Source organism: Tachyglossus aculeatus, chromosome X2 (genome assembly GCF_015852505.1).
Source record: "Tachyglossus aculeatus isolate mTacAcu1 chromosome X2, mTacAcu1.pri, whole genome shotgun sequence".
NCBI classification, from domain to species: domain Eukaryota; kingdom Metazoa; phylum Chordata; class Mammalia; order Monotremata; family Tachyglossidae; genus Tachyglossus; species Tachyglossus aculeatus.
In genome coordinates, this window is record NC_052100.1 from 10,353,521 (window position 1) to 10,376,963 (window position 23,443).

Here is a 23,443-nt window from a genome sequence, read left to right on the forward strand (position 1 = left end):
CCTCTACTTCCCCCCGCTCCTGTGTAGTAACTGTCTTCTATTTTACAGAGCTAGCTTAGCTCCCGGCCTCACTGTGCTTTACTGGAGCAGCTGGGAGTACCCAGTGGCACAGGGCCTCCAGATCTATGGGCCAGAGTTCCCACTGAATTCCATGCTACCCAACTTTTGCCAACTTGTACTTCCCAAGCGCTTAGTACAGTGCTCTGCACACAGTAAGCGCTCAATAAATACGATTGATTGATTACCCAAGGGGCGGAGGACTCAAGAAAGAGCATCCCCTGAAAGTCGTGGAGTCCCAAACTAACCACAAGGTGGCAGCAGAACCCCACAGTCCTCACTACATACCATCCAGGCACTTAGTCATCTTCGTGCTTGTGTATCTTGTGTTTAGTAGGCAATAATAATAATAATTGTGGTATTTATTAAGCGCTTACTATGTGTCAATCATTTTACTAAGCGTTGGGGTAGATACTAGATCCTCAGGTCTCACATGGGCCTCACAGTCGAAGTTGCAGATGAGGGTACTGAAGCACAGAGAAGTGAAGTGACTTGCTCAAGGTCACACAACAGACAGGTGGAGGAATTAGAACCCAAGCCCTCTAACTCCCAGGCCTGTGGTCTTTGCACTAGACCGTGCTGCTTCTCTAGTAGGCGCTCAAACAAATAAAATGGTGATGGGCATGATGTGAGACACAGAGCAGACAATGCCCAGATCTGAAGGCCAGGACCCTTTACCCAAGGGGGTGGGGATATTGCCCAGGGATTGGGATGCCAAGCTTGGGCCCACACTATTGAGTGCTCCCTGTGGACATCAGACTCAGCCCAGGAGTGACCAGAGAGGGCCTGGGGCTTCTTTCCTCTTCCAAATCTCTCAGAGGAGTAGGGGCAGGAGAGGTTAAAGAGTTTAAGGGCTAAACCAGTTTCTCCCCCAAGTCTTCCACGAAGGAACAGCTCTCAGAACAAGGAGATCCCTGTTCCTTCAGGTCCCACTACCCTGGAGAGGGGAGGGATGGAGAAGCAGAGAGATGAAAGGAGAGGGAAAAGGATGAAAGTTGGGGAGAAGCAGGAGAAGAAGGCAATGCTAAGTGAATGAATGACCTCTGTCCCAGTCCAAACCCCCCACCCCCGTTTTTCAGATGTCCTCAGGCCCTTGCTTTCCTACTGCCTCCTCCCTAGCTCAGATCTCCAGCTCTCAGGGTCCACCTTTCTCCCCACCACAAAACAGTGTGGTATGAGAACATGCCTAATGGGTAGATCCTGGGCCTGAAAGTCAGAGGACCTGGGCTCTAATCCCAACTCCACCACTTGTCAGCTGTGGGACCTTAGGCAAGTCACTTCACTTCTCTGTGCCTCAGTCACCTCATCTGTAAAATGGGGATTAAGACTGTGAGCCCCGTGTGGGACATGGACTGTGTCCAACCTGATTATCTTATATCTATCCCAGCACTTAGTACAGTGCCTGGCACATAGTAAGTGCTTAACAAATACCATAAAACAAATTAGAGGCAGTCAAAGCTGGTTATGCAACTAGTTGCCTGTTAACACATATCATCTCCCACCCACCCCCCATCCCACAGCAAAAGCCACCACACCACTGTGCCATCACTCCTGACCTCAAACACCCTTGTATTGACTCCAAGTTGCGAGGGAGAAAATGGGGGACTTTGTCCTCCCTTCTTTTATTTTTTTAAGGTATTGTTAAGTGCTTACTAAATATCAGACACCATACTAGGCACCAGGGAAGATACTAGACAGGTTGGACACAGTCTATGTCCCACTTAAGGCTCAGTCAATTTACAGATAGCAGTTAATCAGGTTGGACACAATCCCCCTGCCACATAAGACACACAGTCTTGATCCCCATTTTACAGATGAGGGAACTGAGGCCCAGAGAAGTTAAGTGACTTGCCCAAGATCACACAGCAGACAAATGGCAGAGCCGGGATTAAAACCCAGGTCCATCTAACTCCCAAGCCCATGCTCTATTCATTAGGCCATGCTTCTCTCCCTACTCTATTTCTTCTTCCCCCAGCACAACACAAGATGGACAGCTGCCCTCTGAATTGCTTAGATCTGAACTGCCTAGCTCACCTTCTTCCCTCTGCTCTCTCTTTCCCGTTTCCTTTTCTGTAGCTTTCACTCTGTTCCTCTACCGTCACTGCATTTGGGCTCTGGCACTACCCCCTGACTCGCCCAGAGCCAATGATGGTGCCAGCTTGAACTCGCAATTACTTACCTGTTGTCAAGCAGCCTCTGGGCTTGGGCCAAAGTTTCGCTAGCTGATGCCAGCGGAAGTTGTCACATGGGGCACATGTGAAGGTTTCCAGGAAAGCAGGGTGCCTAGAATGGGCTGGGAGCAGTGGGTCCCAGAGAAACTGAGGAGCTGAACTCAGGAAAATTTGCCCAGGAGACTTAGGGAAGAGATGGCAGGCTCAATTGTTCCTCCTTTCGGGAAACCTGGATTCCCCCAACTGTAGAGCAAGGGAAGGTCCCAGAGTCCCCCTCTTCCGCTCAGGTCCATGGCCATTCCTCACAAATCCAACTCTCTTCATAGTCCTCCAAACAGAATCTAGGCACTGCCCACAGGGTGGATAGCACAGCTGAAGACAAAACAGACCCTTGATTGGAAGGAGGGAGCCAACCAGCTGCCCTAGCTACCAGGGTTTGCCAATCTTAACTACCTGGTATCAATCTAGGGACCTGAGGGCAAGATAGGTACCAGCTGCTGGCACTGGAAGTGGGTGTTCTTCATGGAGAATCATGACAATTACTGAAGGAAGTAGTGCAAGAACCAGGCTGCTAAAGGCTTGTGGGGGAAAATGCCCTGCCAGGATCTGGGGCTCAGAGTCAACTTCAGACAGCCAGCTGCCTTTAGGCAGGGCCAAAACCCCTACCGCCTACATTGTGCATGATGCTATCATGTTATGCTGGGCACACAGCACAATGCGCCAGCATTATGTCATGCTGCACCCACAACATGACATCATACGCAACATTTTGCCGAAGCTCGTTACTCCGCCATCACGCTTGATCCGGGCACCCCAGGCAGCACAGCTCCTAGACCCTTACACCCCACCACCATCTTTGAGAAGGGCAGCAACATGACCATCTTTGAGAGAAGCCATGTGGTGGCCATCTTTGGGAGGTCTGGCCAAGCTGCCGCTGCCAAACCTAACCCTGAAGCAATCCCTTATTTTGTTCACCTTCCAAATCTGGCCCTGCTGGTGTTAAAGTAGTGGACGTATGCATTGTGCAGGGAGAATGCCCACTTAACCTCAATCTGCCCTTGGGCCCGATCAATGCTGTTTTTGGAGTGGGGAGTAGCAAGTTAGCAGCCCGGAGTACCCCCATTCTCCAGGACAGGCACTCCAAGCACAAGGTACTCATTCCACAAGCATCACTCACTGACACATCTAACGGCTCCTCGTCCCAGGGCAGCCTCAGTAGAATACCCACCACCAGGCACTGAACTGCTATCGGGGTGCCAGGGACCTGATCGCTATGCCACCTCAGGGCCACCCAATACCCATTTTCCAGTATCTAACGAGTTGAACATATGTGTGGTATTTGTTAAGCATTTACTAGGTGCCAAACGTACTAGGTGCCTAAGCATTGGGGTAGACACAGGATAATCAGGTCAGACACAGTCCCTGTCCCACATGGGGCTCACAGTCTAAGAAGGGAGAGCAGGTATTGAATACCCATGTTACAAATGAGGAAACTCAGACCCAGAGAAGTGAAGTGACTTGCCCAAGGTCACCCTGCAGACAAGTGGCAGAGCTGAGATTAGGACCCAGGTCCCAACTCCCAGGCCCATGTTCTTTTAATAATAATAATAATAATGGCATTTATTAAGCGCTTACTATGTGCAAAGCACTGTTCTAAGCACTGGGGGGATACAAGGTGATCAGGCTGTCCCACGGGGGGCTCACAGTCAATCCCCATTTTACAGATGAGGTAACTGAGGCCCAGAGAAGTTAAGTGACTTGCCCAAAGTCACAAAGCTGACAATTGGCGGAGCCGGGATTTGAACCCACGACCACTGACTCCAAAGCCCGTGCTCTTTCCACTGAGCCACACTGCTTCTCTAGTTAAGTGACTTTTCACTAGATTGGACTCCATAGTGTGGCACTCCCCCCTCACCTGTCTATTTGAGTGAGGAGAGTGGCTCCCAGCCCAAAGGGCCCAGCTAGGAGACATCCACAAAAGCCAGGATGCCCTAGGGGTTTGCCCGACCCCACAAAGGCCTAGCAACTCCAGTGGAGCCTGGGCTGACTTCCAAGGAACCTGACAGATGCCAGGGAAAGGTGGCGCTGGTCCAGCAGGCATTGCACTTCCATGGCCTCTCCAGGGACAGCTCAAGTTGCCCCAGGGTGGGTTGGTACCAGAGGTGCCCTCCCAACACATAGCCAAGACTTGTGCCAAGCGATGCCAATCAGTGGGGAGAGAGGGCACAGAGCATTGACCGAGTGGCAGCACAGCCTCTGGAGTTCCTAGAGTCCCTGATGAGGGATGGGTCGAAGGAAAGATCCCTAAGAGGGACTGATATTCCAGAAGGGATGGAGAGACCCACGCTCCTGGGGTCACGCGAGGCGGCCCAGCCTGGACCGTCAGGGCTGCCTGAACAGCAGGGTCCCGCTCCCCCGTTCCAACTCGGGCGCCGTGGGACCTGCATTCCCCATCCAAGCCCAGACCCACTCGGATCCCATGGGCCGGGGGCCAGTCCGCTCAGAGTTCCCCTCCGGACCGGGACCGGAGGGGTCCTCCCCTCCAGAGATGGGGCCCGGCGCTTCAGTATTAACCCTTCCATGCGCATCACGTTCTTTATTTATATGTGTACATATGTATACAATCTGCTGTACAGAGGTGGCAGGGCCTGATCATGGGGCTCGGCGCCGTGATGCTCCCCCGACTGCTTATTTACATCTTGGGGGGACAGGGTGGGGGACGGGTGGGGTTCAAGATATGAGGAGCAGAGTCGGGGTAGGTCGCTTGGCCTTACTTGTCTCCCCGCTTTCTCCTTGGGGTCAGGTGGCCTCAGTGGGCAGCTCCCTTTTTGACCAAACCCGGGGCGGGCATGACCTCGACGGGGCAGCGGGCAGGCAGCCCCAGCTCGCTCTTGACGCCCAGGGCAGGGACGGCTCCGTGGCCGGGACTAGGCCCATTCTTGGCTGGGGGTTGGGGGCCACCAGGGTCGGGGGAGAGTTTCGGAGAGGAGGGCTTGGAGCGGGGCGAGCTCAGGGTGGTACGCTCCTCCACCACCTCCACCACCCACCGCTCCCGGCAAGCTGGACCCAGCTCCCCAACTCCTCCACCCTCTTTGGTGGCCCTACTCGGGGGCCTAGCCCCTTCCACCTTTGCTAGGGCCCTCCCCGGCTCCACCACAATCGGCAGGAGGGGAGGGTCGCCACCCGGACGGGGCGGGGTACCCGCCTCGCCGGCACTGCTCCGACGCCCCGCCTCGTGCTCCTGCACGGGGCTCAGGGCCGCCTTGGCCAAGGCCCGGGCCATGCCCCCGGCCTCCTCCGTCTGCACACTCTGGTGCCGCGTGCTCCCCAGGTCCCGCTCCAGCGTCCGGGTCGGGCCTGAAGGAGGGGAGTCCTGGGCCAGGCCGGCAGATAGGATGCAGGCCCCCCCACAGGGTTCCTGTTCCTTCCGGGGCAGCTGTGGAGGAGCCCGGCTCTGCTCCTCTGGCTCACTCACTTGGCCCGGCTCAGCGGGGCTGGGAGAACCTCCTGGTTTCTCTTCCCTGCTGCCCTCCCCCCCGCGGGGCCCGACGAGCAGTGGGTCCCCGCCGAGGCTCAAGGGCGATTCTTGCCGGCCCAGACGCCGCATGGCTACTTGGCGGGGGACGCCAGGCGCTTCGCCAGGCAGCGGAGGTGTTTCCCCATCTAACTCTGCCAGGCTGTGCAGCGCCAGCTCCCCGTGGAAGTCCTTTCGGTGGTCAGGGTGACCCACCTCCAGGCTGTGCTTGCGCAGGGCCCCTTTCTTCTCTGGCCCCAGTGGGCACCCCAGCTTCTCCGCTGACTGGACCCGCTTGAGCAGGGGAGAGCGGGGAGGCTCGGCGCTCTTGGGCCTGGGGCGTACCACGGGAGGGGAGGAGTGAAGCTTGGCCGGGAAGCTCTGGGTGGTGTGGGAACTGCCCACCGTGTGCCCAGGCAGAGGGGGCGGGGATGACTGGGTTGGGGAAGGGGTGTGAGCCAGAGGGCTCAAGGGGATGTTGCCCGCAGACTTGCAGCGGGCAGAGCGGTACTGGCGGTGCAGTTTGGGGGACAGGCCATGCAGGGTGCTGGGCCGGATATGATGGGAGGAGGAAGCTGGTGAGTTGGGGGTGCTGGAGCTTGGTGAGCTGCTCTGGGAGGAGGCACCTGTGGGCAGGACAGAGGAGAGGAGACGGGGGGGGAGGGGGAGGGGGAGGGGGGCTGGGGCCGGGTGACGCCAGCCTCCCCGGGCCTCCTGCCCTTGGGTAGCACCAGTGGCCGGGTGTCCTTGTTGCCCAGGTGGGGAACGCCAGCCTCCCTAGGCCTGTATGCTTGGGCAGTATACGGGATTTCTGGGCCCAGTCAATGCCTGCTTGCCCAGGCCCCCGAGCCATCAAGGCTGAGCAGCTGCATTCCCTCTGCCCTGTCTTCACCCAGGCTCCCAAAGTCTGAGCCTATGAGGACCTGTGACTCCATAGGCAGATCCGGGTGGCCCTTCTGAGGGGCACTGCCTTCTCAGCCCGGGACCCAGATGCCCTCGCCCTCCCCCACCCCACCCTCGGCCTTCCCCCGACCCCCAACAGGTACCTAGGTAGGCCGAGTCGGGCGTGGAACGGTAGCTGTGGGTGGGCGAGCGAGCGGGCAGGCCGTGGGTGGGCGAGCCAGGGAGGCTGTCGCTGGAGGACAGCGAGCGGTTGAGCGAGGACAGCGAGCGGCTCGTATGCAGGAGGTTAGACTGCTTTGTGATCTTGCGAAACAGGGAGCTGCGCTTCTTGCTAAGGAGATCAGAGCCGAAGGAGGGCCCGGCCATGTCAAGTGCCCTCCATCCCCTTACCGCCTCCTTGTCCCCCCATGGTTTACCGCAACCCCGGGGAAGTAGTTGGGGCTGGAGGGGGGGGGGGGGTCTGGGGCCCTTTTGCGGGGAATCCTCTGGCCAGCCTGCTGTATCTCCCTTCTGCCCTTGACCCTCCCCCCCACACACACACATCCAGCCTCCCCTCCTGGGCCCACCTACCTCTCCTGGCCCTCCTTTGGGGCAGGACGCTTGTTCCTCCGGGCCATCTTGGCCTTGTAACTGCTGCGGCGGGCGGGGCCGATGCGGATTGATGTGTTCTCAAAGGGCGTCGTCGTCACTGCCACTTTATTCCCACTCTATGGATCGCAGGCATAATGGTGGAGGCCAGAGGTGGTGTTTGTGCTTGTAGAATCACAACTGACACACACACGCAAACACACACATGCAAACACACACACACTCACTCACTCACTCGCATGCACGCCCCTCGGTCCGGTCCCTTCTGACCTTGAGAATGAGCTCCACCACCTCGGGGTGCACCATGCCATGGACAGGCTCCCCATTGACGTGCGTGATGAGGTCTCCAGCACAGAGACCTGCTTCCTGGGCTGGGCCCCCTTCCTCCACATGCTGGGGAGAGGAAAGTCTGGTGGTCAGGCCAGCCCTAGCCTGGTCTCACCCAGCCCCCAACCTCACCCCCTCCGCTGCCACCCCCCACCACAAACCCTTGGCCTCACGACTCTCACTCCAGCCCAGCCAACCTCCCCCGCCCCCCCGCAGATTCCAACAGCCCGCTAACCCCCACCTCGGGGATAGCTACTCACCCAGATAATGTGGTGGACGCTGTAGACATCCGAGTCGCCCATGTAGACACGGATGGCACGCAGCGTGAAGCCGTACTTTTTGCCTGACCGTTGGATGGTGATGGGCGAGCGGAGACCACTGACCGCGGGTGAGTAGTCCCGGCTGGGTGACGAGTCCCGGGAAGACGGGTTGGAAGAGAGCGAGCGTGGGGACATGGGGCTTGCCAGAGGTGAGCTGCCATGCTGTTCCACTGCGAGCGCCAAAGGGGCATCAGGATGGGGAATGAGGAGGGACTGCCCCATACCCCTAGGTGGTAGGATTAGGTCCTGCCCCTCGTCTCTTGATTGACAGGGCTTACCCCTCCCCCCCACACACCCCCACGGGGATGACGGTGCCCACCCCCTGCACCCACAGGGGTGGCAATGCCTGCATTTGCAAGGGTGGCAATGCCCGCCCCCAGGTGGGGTTACCTGTAGGGATCATGACAGAAAGGGCCGTGGCAGACGCTGACTTGATGACCTTGCCCCCCGGACGTGAGGTCCGCTTCTCCACACTGTCGCCAGACAGCTGCTGGTGCCGGGCTCTGCGCAAGACTAGGTCATTGGTGGCCTTGGGAGCTGAGGGGTCCACCTCCTTTTGGGGAGGAGCCAGGTCACTGGAGCGGGAACGGTCACCTGGGTGCAGGGGGAGAGAGAAACAGAGAAATGCTACTGAGAGCATATCAGACTGTAAGCATCGCCACTACTGAGTCAGCCCCATGGTCTGTCTGGCCCAGGATTCTGTCTCTGACAGAATCACCAGAATTAATCCTTGTGGTAACTACTAAGCGCCTACTCTGTGCCAAGCACTGTACTCAGTGCTGGGGTAGATACGAGAAATCAGGTCAGACACGTGGGGCTCACAGTCTAAGTAGGAGGGAAAAGGATTTAATCTCTACTTTACAGGCATGGTAACTGAGGCCCAGAGAGGTGAAGTGACCTTCAATCAATCAATCGTATGTATTGAGAGCTTACTGTGTGCAGTGCACTGTACTGAGCACTTGGGAAAATACAAGGTCACCCAGCAGGCAAGTGGCAGTACTGGGATTCGAACCCTGGTCCTCTGATTCACAGGCCCGATCTCTTTCCACTAGCCCGCACTGCTTCCAAGATGCTTGGAGGTATCGTGTGATGGAGGATCCTGGACTTCATCCCCCTCATGGTTAGGGATGGGCCATCCAACACCCCTGACCTTCCCACACATATCTTAACTTCTTGTTTTTCTCTTCCCCTTTTTCTCAGTCTCTCTCACAAGACCAGTCAACCATAGAGACCAGCACTTTCCCCTTCTGCAAAGCCCTACTAAAGTCTCCCCCTCTAGGCTGTAAGCTCGTTGAGGGCAGGGAACGTGCCAATTGACTCTGTTATATTGTACTCTCCTGAGCTCTTACTACAGTGCTCTGCACTCAGTAGGCGCTCAGTAAATACCACTGATGGATTGATGTCGCACCATCCTGGTTCAGTCTATGGTTTGGCCAGTCCAGGACTGTCTCCAAGAGCAGGATTAAGACTCTTGGAGGGACTGTGGAATGGTGACTACCCTGGACATCTATCCTCATGATCACAGCGTGGCTCAGTGGAAAGAGCACGGGCTTTGGAGTCAGAGGTCATGGGTGGAGTCAGAGGTCCCAGCTCCACCGTCAGCTGTGTGACTTTGGGCACGTCACTTAACTTCTCTGTGCCTCAGTTACCTCATCTGTAAAATGTGGATTAAAACTGTGAGCCCTCCGTGGGACAACCTGATCACCTTGTAACCTCCCCAGCGCTTAGAACAGTGCTTTGCAAATAGTAAGCGCTTAACAAATACCATCATTATTATTATTATTATTATCTGACACCCCTCATTCAGCTCCCTTTTGGTGCCCCCGGGTGGCTCAGGATTATGCTGACAGAGCTGTTCCGTACCGCTCCACACCTCTCCAAGTCCTAACTTCCCCTCTGGTATTCCCGAATGGACCGCTCACCCATGCCACCTATCCCAAACCCTTTTAAACCTACTGATATTTTCGGCTGCGCCACTTCTCAGAGAGATTATCAGAGGGAGATCAAGCCAAGAGACTCAGAGAGAAACCAACAAAGTGAGCCGACATGCGCAGGGAAAGAGGAGAGCCTGGGGTTGTTTACTCACTGGTGTCGAGGTCCCTGGTGCTGGGGGTACTGTCCCCTGGAGGCCCCTCCTTGGGGACGCGAGTGTCAGGGGAGCCGGTGGGAGTGGGGCCATCAGGGCCAGGCCGGAGGGACCGCCGTAAACGGCCCTCATCCTCATCCTCCAGGGGAGCGCTGAAGCGGCTAGGCTCTAGCAGTGCTGAGAAGCGACGTCGGGTACCCAGGGGAGGGCTGGCCTCACCTTCGGGGAAGGACGACTCGGAGACCGACAGGCGCTTGCTGAGGGAGGGACAGGGAGGGAAAGAAGGCTGGGGTTCCTCCTCCTGAGAGAAAACGGGAGCCAGGCAGAACCTTGGCATCCCCCTGACGGCTCTACTCCCCTCCTTCCTCCCCTGGAACTGGAAGGAGAACACAGGGATCCGGGAGTCCTGCCCTCAGACCCGCCCTGACTCTCAGCCCCCAACCCCTGCCTGGGCCCCACGCCCTTCAGTTCCCATCCCTTAACTCCCCAGCTCACATCTCAGGAGACCCTGATCCTGATCTCCAGCTCTTATCCCGCAAGGTTAGGCTGCCCAGACTCTCCCGCTTGCCAGCGGCCTTCTCCTCCTGGTTTTTGCTACTCGGCTCCCTTTTGGTGCCCATGGGTGGCTTGGTCTCATGTTGAGAGAGCTGCTCCATACTGCTATATACCTGGAGGGCACAGGGAAGGCGAGGAGGGCACGGATCAAGAAGGAGGGCCCTGGGCCATCGTGCTCCCCATCGCCCGCCACCTACAACATCAATAGGTCCACGTGGGCTCATTCGCGCACACACAGCAGAATTCCAGGGAGAGGGACCCAGGAAACTTGGAGTGATGGATGGGTGAGGGATGGGGGAGGGTGCAGAGAAAGTGAGGAGGAATCACCTTGCTGAAGCGGGGGGAGCAGGAGGAGAACTGGCGGATCTCCACTGGCTCGTCCTCTGTGGTCTCGTCCTCATCGTAGGAATTGACGTGATGGTATCTGTCTGAGCGGGCTGTGGGGGTAGAGGGTACTGAAGGCCAGGTAGGGGGCATCCAGCACAGGACCAGCCTCCTCCTTTTTCCCCCTCCCCCCCAGCCCCCTTTTGCCTGACTGATGACTTTGGGCAGAACGAGAGAAAGAGGAGGAGAAAGACAAGGACAAAGGGTGCCACATCTCCCTCCAGCCTATCCCAGCTGCCTGTCCCGGCCGGGGAAGGAGCTGGCCCAAGGCCGGCTTTGGAGGGCAAGCAAGACAAGCTATAGCCTCAGGAAAGTACGTGCTGGAGGGTGGCCGTGTGGAACTTTCCAAAGGTGAAAGCCCTCCTCAGTAAGATGGCCACCCCACGGCTTCTCTCAAGGATGGCCCCATTTCTGCCCTTCTCAAAGATGGCAGCGGGGTGGCGGAGTTCCACTGATGGCGTTCCAGACAGGGTCTCGGAGCCGAGACATCCCGGACACCTGGTTGAGGGGCAGCCGAGGAGACGGTGGCAAAGCGCTGCGTCAGCTGCCGGGATGGTACTTTGCGTGCACGCCCAGTGTGATGTGCTGGCCTCATGTTGAATGTGAAGGGTGGCAGGGCAGGGTGTTTGAAGCCGGCCCTGGACCTACCCACGAGGCCCCCCAGCAGCTGGTGGGTAGAAACCAGGGGGTGGGGCTGGCGGGCTGCAGGCCCTTACTGTCGAAGTAGCTGGTGTCTTCCTCTGACTCCAGGTTGGGGATGAACTCAGCCTTCTGACGCAGCAGCCCCGTCCAATCCAGCTCACGGAAGAAGCTGTGCTGCTTCACCTCAAAGGCCCCACCTGCAGGACCAGAGCTGGCTATAGGGGGCCAGGCAGGAGGGGAGAGGCTGAGGGAGCAATAAACGTGGGCATGGAAGGAGGGACGGCAGCGCCGGTCAGCTGCAAGGGTAAAAGCAGCAGGGGGAATGCTGACCCAGGTAGGGGTCAGGGAGAAGGGAGGGAGGGAGGAGAGGGCACTGAGTGAGGTTCGGGGGAGAGGCCTAGTCCTGCTCTTACCTGCACCCAGCCGGACAAGTGGATTCGTCTGCAGGAGGCAGGAGATGAGGAGCTGAGCATCAGCAGGCAAAGCCTCATCCCCCTCTGGCCACAGGATGTCATCTGGAAGGAGCAAGAGGAGGGAGTGATGGAGGGGGTGATTAGACTTTACTTCCTGCCCCTGAGAGGGTTGGGGATGGGGAGGGGATGAGAGAGAGAGAGAGAGAGAGAGAGAGAGTGTGTGTGTGTGTGTGTTTGGGGGGAGGGGGCACGGTGTATGTGCATGCATGTGTGCAAGGAAATGAGTGCAGTCTGACCCAAGGGCAGAGCCCCCATCTCTGGACTAGGGGGGAGTGCAGGCCCAGCTGCATATGCCCATGCATGCCCGCGAGCATGTGCATGTGCCCCCTTCTGCCCGTGCACCATGTGCCCAGGCACGCACCGCTGATAACTTGTCCGAACAGCTCCTCGGGGGTGTCTCCAAAAAAGGGCACGCAGCCCACCAGGAATTCATAGAGGATGATGCCCATGGCCCACCAGTCCACCGGCTTCCCGTAGCCCTGCCGCAGGATCACCTCGGGAGCGATGTACTCTGGGGTCCCGCAGACCTGCACACGGCCCATGAGCATCACCACTACCCAGCCCTCGCCGACCAGGTCCCCAGGCAGGAGGACCCGGGGGCTAGGGGAACAAACAGCAGCCACCCCCCCGGGGCCTCGATGGGCCTGCCTGGCACCTCTGGGCCCGGTGCCTCCTCCAAAGCTGCTCCAGAGGAAGGGCCCGGCGTGGCCACCCAGGTGGACCCACAATGGACTCGCCATGCCCGCCTCTCCGTGCCCGTCCTCCTTGGAGCCCAACCCCCGATGCCCACCTGCTTGTCCAAGAACTCGCGGGCATCCTTCTCTATGTGTCCCTCGTACAGGTTGGTAGTGAGGCTCATCAGCCCCATCTTGGACAGACCGAAGTCCGTCAGCTTGATGTGGCCCATGGAGGTGATGAGGAGGCTGCGAGGGGAGGGCGGGGGGGGGGGCTCACCCACGCAGACCCCTCCTCACAGACCCCCTCCACACATCCCTTCACAGTCCTTCCTCACAACGCCCCCATCCCTCATAGACCCCCTCCCATTGCCCAGGCCAAGGGGCACGCCCCACCCTCCCTGAGTCCCCCCACCCCATGAAGGGGAAGCTGGGGGGGGGGGGAATTCAAAGCTCCTCAAAAAGCCCAGGGGAAAGGTAGGCCCATACTTATCAGGCTTGAGGTCGCGGTGCACGATGCCGTAGTTGTGCAGGTACTCGAGGGCCAGTACGGTCTCTGCAAAGTACATACGCGCCATCTCCACAGGCAGCGCCCCGATATTCTTCAGCAGCGTGGCACAGTCTCCCCCTGAGGGGGAGGTGGATGAGGCACAAACGCTTTAAGATGGGAAGAGTACCTGTGTTGGGCAGGGGGGAGGCCGGGACATAAGATGTCCACCAAGCTCTGAGACAGAGAGAGAGCGGGGCCCGACAGCGGAGGGAAGCGAGGGGCGGGGGGGAACAGTGACAGTCCTGGGGCAGGGGGATTGGGGGAAAGGGGAAGGGGGGAGGCAGTATCCAGGGGAGTATCCAGTATCAAGGGGGTGCCTTGGGGGTGGGGAGGCAGTGTTGGCAGACAGGGTGGCATCGCAGGGATTGGCAGTTCCTCTGAGCTGGGAGAGGCAATCAGTATCTCGGGGAGGGAAAGAGGGACGATTATCCATCCACACCTTCCACGTATTCCATGACCATGCACAGGTGACGCTTGGTCTCGAAAGAGCAGAACATGCTGACCACGAAGGGGTTCTCAGCAAAGGTGAGTATATCCCGCTCCACGAATGCCTGCTGGATCTGATTCCGCAGGATCAGGTTCTGCTTGTTGATCTTCTTCATGGCAAAGCGCTGGCGCATCTCCCGGTGCCGTACCAGGTACACCGCCCTACCATGGGCACAGACTGGCACCAAGGGGGACACCCCAACTTGGCCCGGCGATGCTCCCTCTGGCCTCCTGGCCTCTCCCATAGCATATGGGTTACTCCAGCCTAGGCTTCCTCCCCGGGGGACCGCCCCCTTTCTCTTACCCATAAGCCCCATTGCTGATGAGCTTGATATTCTCAAAGTCGCTCTCCCCAGGGGGTTTCTTGGCCTTGGGAGTGGCACCTCGGCCCTGCAGGGGAGAGGAGGAGTGAGGAGAGCACCAGGGGGGCTCCGCCCGGCTTCACACGTATAGGACATGAGTGTGTCAGGCCTTGCGGTCCCTTTTGCCCTGGCCCTGGGCCAAGTGCCAGGCAAGGGGGATCCACTGAGGCTCTTGGGCCCACTGTGCCACCCAGACTCTCATTCACCTCGGCAAAATCATCGGGCTCGGGAGTATTGGACCCGCCACTGTCCTGGTCCTCCAGGTGAGCCACATCTGGGGAGAGGCCAGGTGTTAGCCCCATCCCGTGCCTGGGGAAGGTTTTCCCTCCACGCCTGCCTCCCTCTAGCCCCATCCTTGTGCCCCTCCTACCCGTTGCTCCCCCAGATTCCTCCCCATTCCCTTGTCTTCGGAGCCTTCTCTCCACCCACTTGGTTCCCCCTGGCCCACCCTGGTCTTCCCAAGGGGAAGGAGAAGCTGGCCGGACCTGGAAAGGGGTCACGGGTGAGGCCCAGTTGGCTGATGATGTAGCGGGGGATGTCTGTCTTCACCAGGTGGCCCTCCTTGGCATGGTCCTCAGCTGCCTCCAGCAGGTGGTAAAACTCCTCCGGGTTAAACTCCTAGGGAAGACACAACAGACACGTGGCCTGACGAAAAGCCACATCTTCCTCAGTTTGCTGCCCCCCATCCCCCCACACACACCCTCCACTTGAAGCAGAATTGGGCAAGACTTGGGCAAGCCAAGGACTTTTGTCTCTGCCTGCCTTAAGCTGGGGAACCCAGCTTTGTCCAGCTCCCTACAGCACCCTGCTCCCCTGATCCCTCATTCCCTAGAGCTGGTTCAAGGCTCTGATCCCTGCCCCTGCTACCCCCACCACATCCTTCATCCCTGTGTGCCTCTCATCCTGGCCCTAGAAAGGCCTTAGGAAGGACTGGCGGCCAGGCAGAGGTGAGAGCACTCCTGGGGTGGGGGTGGGGGGCTCAATGGATCAAGCCTGAGCCCCCCGCCCCTCCCACCCCACCCCCACCTCCTCACCAGACACTCCAGGAGCCGAGCAGGGCGGGAGATGATGATGAGCAGTTTCTTCACCAGCTGGGTGACAAAAGCGACCTCCAGGCTCTCTGAGCGCTCATATGCCTGGGGGAAGAGGGGAAGCCAGAGCTCACTCTCTGGCCAAGCAATGGGAAAGCAGAGTCCGGACCCAGGCCTCAGTTTCAAAAAAACTGGATAAGGGAGGGGAAAGACGTAGAAAGTCTCTGCTCTCCCCTGGGCCACTTGATGAGCCTGAGCTGGGACTGGGTGAATCCTGATGGTGAAAGGGACCAGGCAGTAGGGGACGGGGAAGGGAGAGTTGCCCAGGCAACAGTGGCTCCAGGGCCCACAAGGCATTGAAAATAGAGAGACCAGAGATAACATCTTCCCCTTGATGTTTTGTGGGGTGTCTCCCAGGCTCGGCTCCCACCCCAGCAAGTGGCCAGTCCCTCACATCCTGCAGCAACTTCTCCAGGTTCTCCTGTAGCTCGTAAAAATAGACGGTGGTGATGAGGCCGTCCCGGGACTTGGCCAGGCAGTCGCGGGCCAGCTCGATGATCTGGTGGTGGATAAAGCTGAGCACGCCATCGGCGAGGGGTAAGACGCTCTCCGGCTCAAAGGCCCGGGCGAAATCACGCAGTTTCTCCTCCATCTGCGCGGTGGCCTGCCAGACAAGAGGATGGCGAGGGTGAGAGGGTGAGGGTGGGCCATGACCCCCGAGCTCAAGGCCCAAAGGGCCATGGGCAATAGGCATGGGGTAAGCAGCACCAGCCTAGTCTCAGTTCACGGGCCATCCCAACTGGGAGCCGGAGGCCCACACTGGAGCGAGGTGACCACCAGGGGGCTCACCGAGTTAAATAAGTAGGTCGCCTCAGACAAAGGGTCAGGCGGAAAAACTGACTCAGTGAATAATAATTAATAATAATTGTGGTATTTGTAAAGCACTTCCTGCGTGCCGAGCACTGTACTAAACGCCGGGGTAGATAGAAGATTATCAGGTTAAACACCGTTCCTGTCCCACACGGGGCTCACAGTCTAAGGGGGAAGGGAGAACAGACCCTCAGACTCGAGACCCCCCAGAGCAGCTAGCTCTCTTCCTCCCTTCAAGGCCCTACTGAGAGCTCACCTCCTCCAGGAGGCCTTCCCAGACTGAGCCCTCTCCATCCCCCCCGCCTTACCTCCTTCCCTTCCCCACTGCACCTGTATATATGTATATATGTTTGTACGTATTTATTTATTTATTTTACTTGTACATATTCTATTTATTTTATTTTGTTAATATGTTTTGTTTTGTTCTCTGTCTCCCCCTTCTAGACTGTGAGCCCACTGTTGGATAGGGACCGTCTCTATATGTTGCAAACTTGTACTTCCCAAGCGCTTAGTACAGTGCTCTGCACACAGTACAGTGCTCTGCACACAGTAAGTGCTCAATAAATACGACTGAATGAATGAATGAACAGGTATTGGATCCCCATTTTTTTACAGATAAGGAAACTGAAGCACTGAGAAGTGAAGTGACTTGCCCAAGGCCATACAGTAGGCCAGTGGCGGAGCCGGGATTAGAACCCAGGTCCTAACTCCCACTGACTCCCAGGCCCGTGCTCTTTCCACTAGACCACAAATTCAACCCTGACTCTGGGGTCGGCGTGGACCCTGAGTGAAAAATTAGACCCTGACTTCAAGGGAGGCAAAAATACTGACTCTGGGAGAAAAAAAAAAAATGGAAACAGACTTCGAGGTTCCAAGAATCGATTCCACGTGCAAAAATTAGACAGTGCCTCTGGGTGTAAAACCCTAAATCCAAGCTAAGAAACTGACTGAAGAAAGCAATTAGAATTGATCCCAGGTCAAAAAAAATTGGATCTGTGCCAGAGGCTTTTCTGGGATCAGAGACATTGAAATGTAGAGACAAGCTGGCTAGAGACTTGGGTGGCTTGTCATCCAGTTTTATACTGGACAGTCCACTTTTCAGCTGGCCTGCCATGGCCTAGTACTGATATGGTGACAGATGCTTTATGCCCAGCCTTTTTTTTATGGTATTTGTTAAAGCGCTTACTATGCACTGCATTGCATGGCATAGTGGACAGAGCACAGGTCTGGGAGTCAGAAGGTCATGGGTTCTAATCCTGGCTCCGCCACTTGTCTGCTGTGTGACCTTGGGCAAGCCGCTTACCTTCTCCGTGCCTCAGTTACCTCACCTATAAAATGGGGATTAAGACTGTGCACCCCACATGGGACAACGTGATTACCTTGTATCTACCCCAGCGCATAGAACAGTGCTTGGCACATTGTAAGCGCATCATTATTATTATTAATCGCTGGAGTGGATACAAGATAATCAGTTTGGACACAGTCCCTGTCCCATATAGGACTCAGTATTAATCCTCATTTTACAGATGAGGTACCTGAGGCACAGACTTTTATTTAAATGCTCAACCTCCCTTCACCTCAGCTCCTATCACCAAGCCCCATTCCCTCCCAACTTCACCCCCGGCCCCATGACCTACTCAGCAATTACGTAGGTTCTGTGACCTTCTGCAAAGCACCTATTCATGTGGGCATCCTTAAGGTGCCCTTATTGGTGCCAAAGAGGTATTGAGAATTCTTTACTGTCATCAATGGTCACCCTACAAGAGACTTTCATTTCCTCAGCCTATTTGCCCTTCCTCCCATGTCACCTATGCACTTGGGTCTGTACCCCTTAAGCATTTTACTACTCACTCCACCCCCACAGCACTTATGGCAATATCCTCATACTCTGCCACTTTCCCTAGCTGTAATTTATTTTACTGTCTGTCTCCGGCTCTGGCCTGTAAACTACTTGTCTGCCCGGATCTGTGTCTACCTCCTCTATTGTACTGTATTCTCCCAAGCACTTAGGACAGTGCTCTGCACACAGTAAGTGCTCCATAAATACCGTTCATCAAAGGCAATCTGGTATCAGAGCCTTTCCGGGATCAGAGACAGTTTGGCTGATGAAAGCTAGAGTCTCTCCAGGGTCTGAGACAGATCTTCTGGCTGGAGAGGCAATCTAACTAAATCACTCTGGCTAGAAAGAGGTACTTGGGCTAAAGACACCAGTTACAGAGACATTCAAGCTACTCCCAGCATTACAGTGGCTCCTTTACCGGCAGAAATGAGGCATGCAGTACCTTTAACAGAGACACTGGGGAGAGCTGGACAATGTCACAGTGATTGCTAGGGAGGGGAGGCCATTATTCAATTTGGGGATTAAATCCTACTCTCTCCCCCTTAGACTGTGAGTCCCAAATGTGGCAGGGACTGTGTCCGGCCTAAATAGCTTGTATCGACCCCAGGGCTTAGTACAGTGTTGGGCACATAGTAAGTGCTTAACAAATTCCATACTTTTTTTAATTACTATTATTGTTGTGATGATGTTTCACCATAAGCCCCTCCCCTTCAAAGAGCAATGGGTGGGGTGGCTAGATAGGGAAAGGAACTTGGTCTTGGTCCAGGGTACCCAGATGCTTGGGTCCCTCAGGAAACAGGCCAGAGGCATAGAGAGCAGGATACCGCCACCCCAAGTCTAGGATTGCTGGGTTTCCAAAAGTTTCTGACCTGTCAGGTTGTCTCCCCTACATCCCCTCCTTGGCCTCTCCCAGAGGCAGTCCCTCCCTCCCTGGGTACAGTACTGACCTTAGGGAATCTCTCCTTGTACACATGGTTCATCATCACAATCTCGTTGTCGTACGAGGAGGGGGAGCGCCCAGGGCTGGGCAGGCGGGCAGAGAGAAGAATCATTCAGTCAGACACGCAAGCCAGCCAGGCATCACTCTATTCAACCTTCTGCCTCCAAGATGAACAGCCCCTCCCTCCCTCAGTCCAGGCCAATGAGGGGCTCTTTGGTTCTTAAAGGTCTCCAGAAACTTAGCATTCGTCAGAAATCCCCTTCCTGTCTGGAAGTTCTTCTGGTACCCAATCTCCTGCTGCAATTCCAGCTTCACTCCCCTTACTCTGGGGGTGACAGCTTGGCTCTCTACTGCAACCCCGACCCCCAGCTCCAGGGGACTCTCCCACCACCTTGTACCTGAGACTACGGGAGCGGGGCCGCACAGCAGGTGAGCGGCGACCCCCATCCTCATCCGTGATGCTCTCCGTACTGCCAAAATGCTTCGACAGGAAGTGCAGCTCATCCATCGTCGGTTGATAGGGCAGCTGGTGCAGCCTCTCCTGGGAGGAGCAGGACGACTGGGAGCCCAAGTAACCAGGAAGCAGAGAGGAGTCAGAGACACTGAAATCAGGGCGCTCACCCACACACACAAGCCCCCTTCCTGGCGCCTGAGAGACGCACATCCCATCTCCTTGTCACCCAGCTTCTTCTACAGAATAGACACACAGGATTTATGCCTACAAGAACCCTGAAGGGTCACCTAGCTCTAGCCATTTGGCTAGCCCCACACAAAGACAGCCATAGAGACAGGGAGACAGGAAAGAGCCACGGGAATAGGACCCGTGGCCCAGGGAGAGACATTACAAAGAAGGATAGAGACAAGACAACTAGAAAGGCTCCCTCTTTAGAGGTACAATGAAGCAAGCCAGGCCTAATTAAAGTAGACTCCTTACAGACAGACCTGAAGGAGGAAAAATTGAGGGGGATTCCCCGCATGCCCTCACCCACCCGCTTCCCCAAGGCCCTTTCTTACTCACAGAAACAGTGGAGCTGGGGGTATTGGTGCCATAGCCAGAAGAGGGGAGTGAAGCCAGAGACCAACGCCGTCCATCTGCCCTGGAATCCGATCCAACACAAAAACTCAATGGCCCCCTTCAAGCTGCACCACACCCCAGTTGCAAACTCCCAGGTCCAAAGGAACACATCACAGGAGACAGGGAGATCTGTCTTTCACACTGTAGCTGTAAGGACTTCTAACCCCCTCCAGGCAACCCTACCCTAACAACTGATGAGTGTGCTGGGGAGGGCACACACAAGCCTCAGGACTACCTGGAGGCGACCATCCCAGGACCTGAGGTAAAGAAGGCAGGATGCCCCCATGCCTGTGGAAAAGTAGGAGACACAGTGGGCGGGAGGGGTGTCTGTTCAGTCTCCCCATCCCTAGACAAGGGACGAGTGCCTCTTGTAAAGATGAACACTGAGAAAGTGTTTTCATTCCAAATGTCCTCCAAGGCCATTTAAGAGGCCTCAGAAGCAGAGCTGAGCCAGGGCAAGAATCAGGGAGGCTCCCACAAGACCTCATGGGAATCTCGGGGCAGACTTCACTAATAGAGTTCAGTGGCAAACACCAACGGTGATCTGAGTGATTCCAGCCCCAAACGATGATCTGAGTGATTCCAGCTCCAAATCCACTTTTCCCAGAACCACTCAAATAACTGACTCGTGGAGTGCCCCACTCCGCCATCTCTGAGGAATTTCATACCCAAGACATCGATGTGATTTATGCGTCCCAGAGAGGGGAGACGGCTGAAGCGGACGGCCCGGGGGGGGAGAAACGAAGACCCGTGGCGGGGAGTGGGGGGCAGTTTGCGCGTGTGCGCCTAACCCTGAATGTTGCCAGGGAAACGCGGCCTAGGCTCGCCAGGCAGGCGGGGGAGAGCAGGATCCTAGCCGGGGGCCAACCTTGCTCCCCAGGCGCTAATAGAGCGCTAATGAGCCTGAGCCACTCCCCCGCATTAATCAGAAGTTTGGCGGGCGTTCTCCTGTGACCCCTTTGATCCTCGACCGCGGCGCTACCTCTTCTCCCCTCAGCCTTAGCCCCGAACTGACCCGATCTGACCCCGCAGTTCCAAGTATACGCGGTCGCGTCCCGTGGCCCTTTTACAGGCGGGAAAACAGAGGCACCGCAGGGAAGGCGCCGCGCCCGAAGCCTCAGGGCCGGGGAGGGGACCCAAGAGTCCGGATCCCCAGTGCCCCCCTAGCAGGTGCTCGGAGCCCTGGCTCTCAGGCAGATGGAAAGAGGCGGGTTCCGTTTCGTTCCCATCTGCAGCCTGTCCCCCTCCCCCCCATTCTCTCCCCACTACCCCACCTCCCTCCCCCCGCCGCCGGTATAATAGGGAGGGGAGCAGATGGTGCGGCCGTCTCCCTTGGGAAGCCGTCGCCCCCGTCTCACCAGGGCTCCCCCGAGGGGACGCCGCCCTCTGCTGCTGCGAAGGTTGGGGCTTCCAGGAGATGAGGGCAGTTTGCTTTACCCCTGGGATATCCCCTTCCCCCGAGGGACACGGGCTTACCTGCGGGAAGAGGCGAAGGAGAAGTGGGCAGGGGTGTTGGGAGAGAAGTTGCGGGGGCTGTCCAGAGGGCTGCTGCCTGCAGAGGAGGGGGTGGACGGGGAAAGATGCGTGAGTGGGGGAGGACGTTTGTTCCTCTCGCTTTCCCGGAGAAGGAAAAAGCAGCTGGCCCTCCCACCACACCCACCCCTTTCCCGGGAGAAGGCCCCATCCCGGAACGCCTGGACATGGAGTGTAGTTGGAGGCTTGGGGGATATCAGCCTCACCCCCTAGGGATCCCTTGCCTATTCTGCTCCCCCCAAAAAAAATCATACCCTGGCCGGTTCTTACCAATGTGGCCTGGAAGCGGGGAGTGAGGCCGCGGCAGAGTAGGCGACGTGCTGGTCAGGATGAGGCTTTTCCGGTTACTGGTGCGGCAGCTGCAGAGGGAGGCGGGCCGAGCCGAGCCGAACCGAGCGGAGGCGAGCCCGCAGTCCTGTAAGCCAGCCTGGTCCCCAGGGGCAGGCCCCCTTCTCCCTTCCGTCCACCCCCCTCTCCCGGGAGAAGGGCTCGGGGACAGGGCTTGGACGTAGCATTCACCTTAGATCTCATACCTAGGCTATGCCCTCAGCCACCCGGCCACCCTCAGCTGGGGACATGGGGAGGTGACCCGCATCTGGAGCGGCTAGTCGAGCAGTGCGCGCTTTAGGCCACGGATCCGCGCCTCTCTCCTGCCAGTGTGTGTGTGTGTGTGTGTGTGTGTGTGTGTGTGTGTGTGTGTGTGTGTGTGTGTGTGTGTATACGTGTGAAGGTGTCAGTATGTGTCCTCTATGTAGTGTCAGAGGATGTGCTTATGTCAGGGTGGGAAGTGAGCTGGTGCTTTAGTGCCTACGGACGCCCCCTCCCCCGATCTGTGCGGTCCCAGCCGGGGGCTGGGGGGAGGGATCTCTCCGTTTCCCCCGCTTGGCCCTCCCCGCAAGTCTCAGAGTGTTGCTATGCAGCCGCAATGAGCATCTCATTAGATTCGCCAACTGCAGGTCAAGGGGAGGGAGAAAAGGAGCCGGGGGGGGGGGGGGAGAAAGGGGGGGCCGCCGCCGCTATTGTTCTCCAAGGTGGCAGCCGCTACATCCGCCTCCCACCCAGCCCCCACCCACCCGACTACGCGTCCCCTACCCCAGCCGTGCCCCTCCATGACGCGGTTTTGCAGTCCCCATCCCCCAGCCCTGGGCTGGCACCGGAAAAACTGGGCATCACCCGCAGACAAAGCGGCCCTCCCCACCCCGATCCCCCACTTCTCCGAAGTCCCCGCGTCCGTCCCCCCCCCCCCCCCCGGGGACCCCGCGACGGCCCCTCACGTGCCCGAGGCGCAAGAAGTGACCAAGGCTCCAGCCTCGCCCCCTCCTACGTATGGAGGAGCCGCCCCTTAGCATTGTTGCATTTATGCCCCGAGGTCAAAAATTCATGCCGTCGCCGCAGTGCCCCCCCCCCACTTTACACCCCCCCCCAGTAGCCGCATGGCTTTGCCTTTCTTCCTCCCCCCCATCTTTTCTCTGTCCTTGCTTCCCCTCCACACATACACCGCCCTCCCCCGCCCTCCCACCGACATCTGGCGCAGCCCAGCCGCCTCTGCAGCATCCCTGGCCCGGCGGACACCGCCCGAGGACCGCCCCCATTCCTACTTCGGGTCGGTCCTCCTTCCCCGACGCCCCCCACCCCCGGCAACCGGAGAGGCGGGGACGATTTGGGGGGGGGTCGTTGAGGAGAAGAGTCGAGAGGTGGGGGTGAGGGGGGGTTACCTCTTGGTGCGGCGGAACATGCTGCTGTCAAGGAAATAGGGCATGGAGAAATTGGAGAGCACGGTCCAGAGCGAGTCAGACATGGTCCGGCGGGGACATGGTGGCAGGTGCCGGAGCAGCGAGCGAGGCCGAGACACTGCGCCGCAGCCCAGGGAGGGAGCGGGGGAGGCGGGGGAAGGAGGGAGCAGGGGCGGGCGGGGGGAACGGAGGAGGGGGAGGGCCCGGAGGAGGCCGACGGAGCTCTCAGCGCGAGGAGGGGGGGGGGCTACTGCTGCAGATGGGTGGGAATTGTGTGTGTGTGATGACATGTGTGTGACTGCGTGGGCCTTTGGTGTGTATCGGCGTAT

General features: G+C 57.7%; 1 protein-coding gene across 1 annotated transcript; it reads right to left on the bottom strand.

The window, feature by feature from the left end:
- Positions 1-4,816: 4,816 nt before the first annotated feature.
- Positions 4,817-23,193, bottom strand: MAST1 (microtubule associated serine/threonine kinase 1). The gene is made up of 26 exons (XM_038771305.1): positions 23,097-23,193; positions 21,652-21,740; positions 21,325-21,400; positions 19,792-19,870; positions 19,172-19,332; positions 18,781-18,856; positions 15,578-15,787; positions 15,127-15,228; positions 14,578-14,710; positions 14,299-14,366; positions 14,035-14,120; positions 13,684-13,892; positions 13,184-13,322; positions 12,811-12,943; positions 12,382-12,547; positions 11,961-12,062; positions 11,622-11,744; positions 10,849-10,958; positions 10,462-10,634; positions 9,967-10,223; positions 8,271-8,474; positions 7,821-8,050; positions 7,504-7,626; positions 7,216-7,352; positions 6,789-6,976; positions 4,817-6,368 (listed from the first exon to the last, which is right to left on the bottom strand). Exons 1-26 carry the CDS (start codon positions 23,177-23,179, stop codon positions 5,038-5,040), a joined length of 4,788 nt encoding a protein of 1,595 aa, XP_038627233.1. The 5' UTR covers positions 23,180-23,193; the 3' UTR covers positions 4,817-5,037.
- Positions 23,194-23,443: the final 250 nt, after the last annotated feature.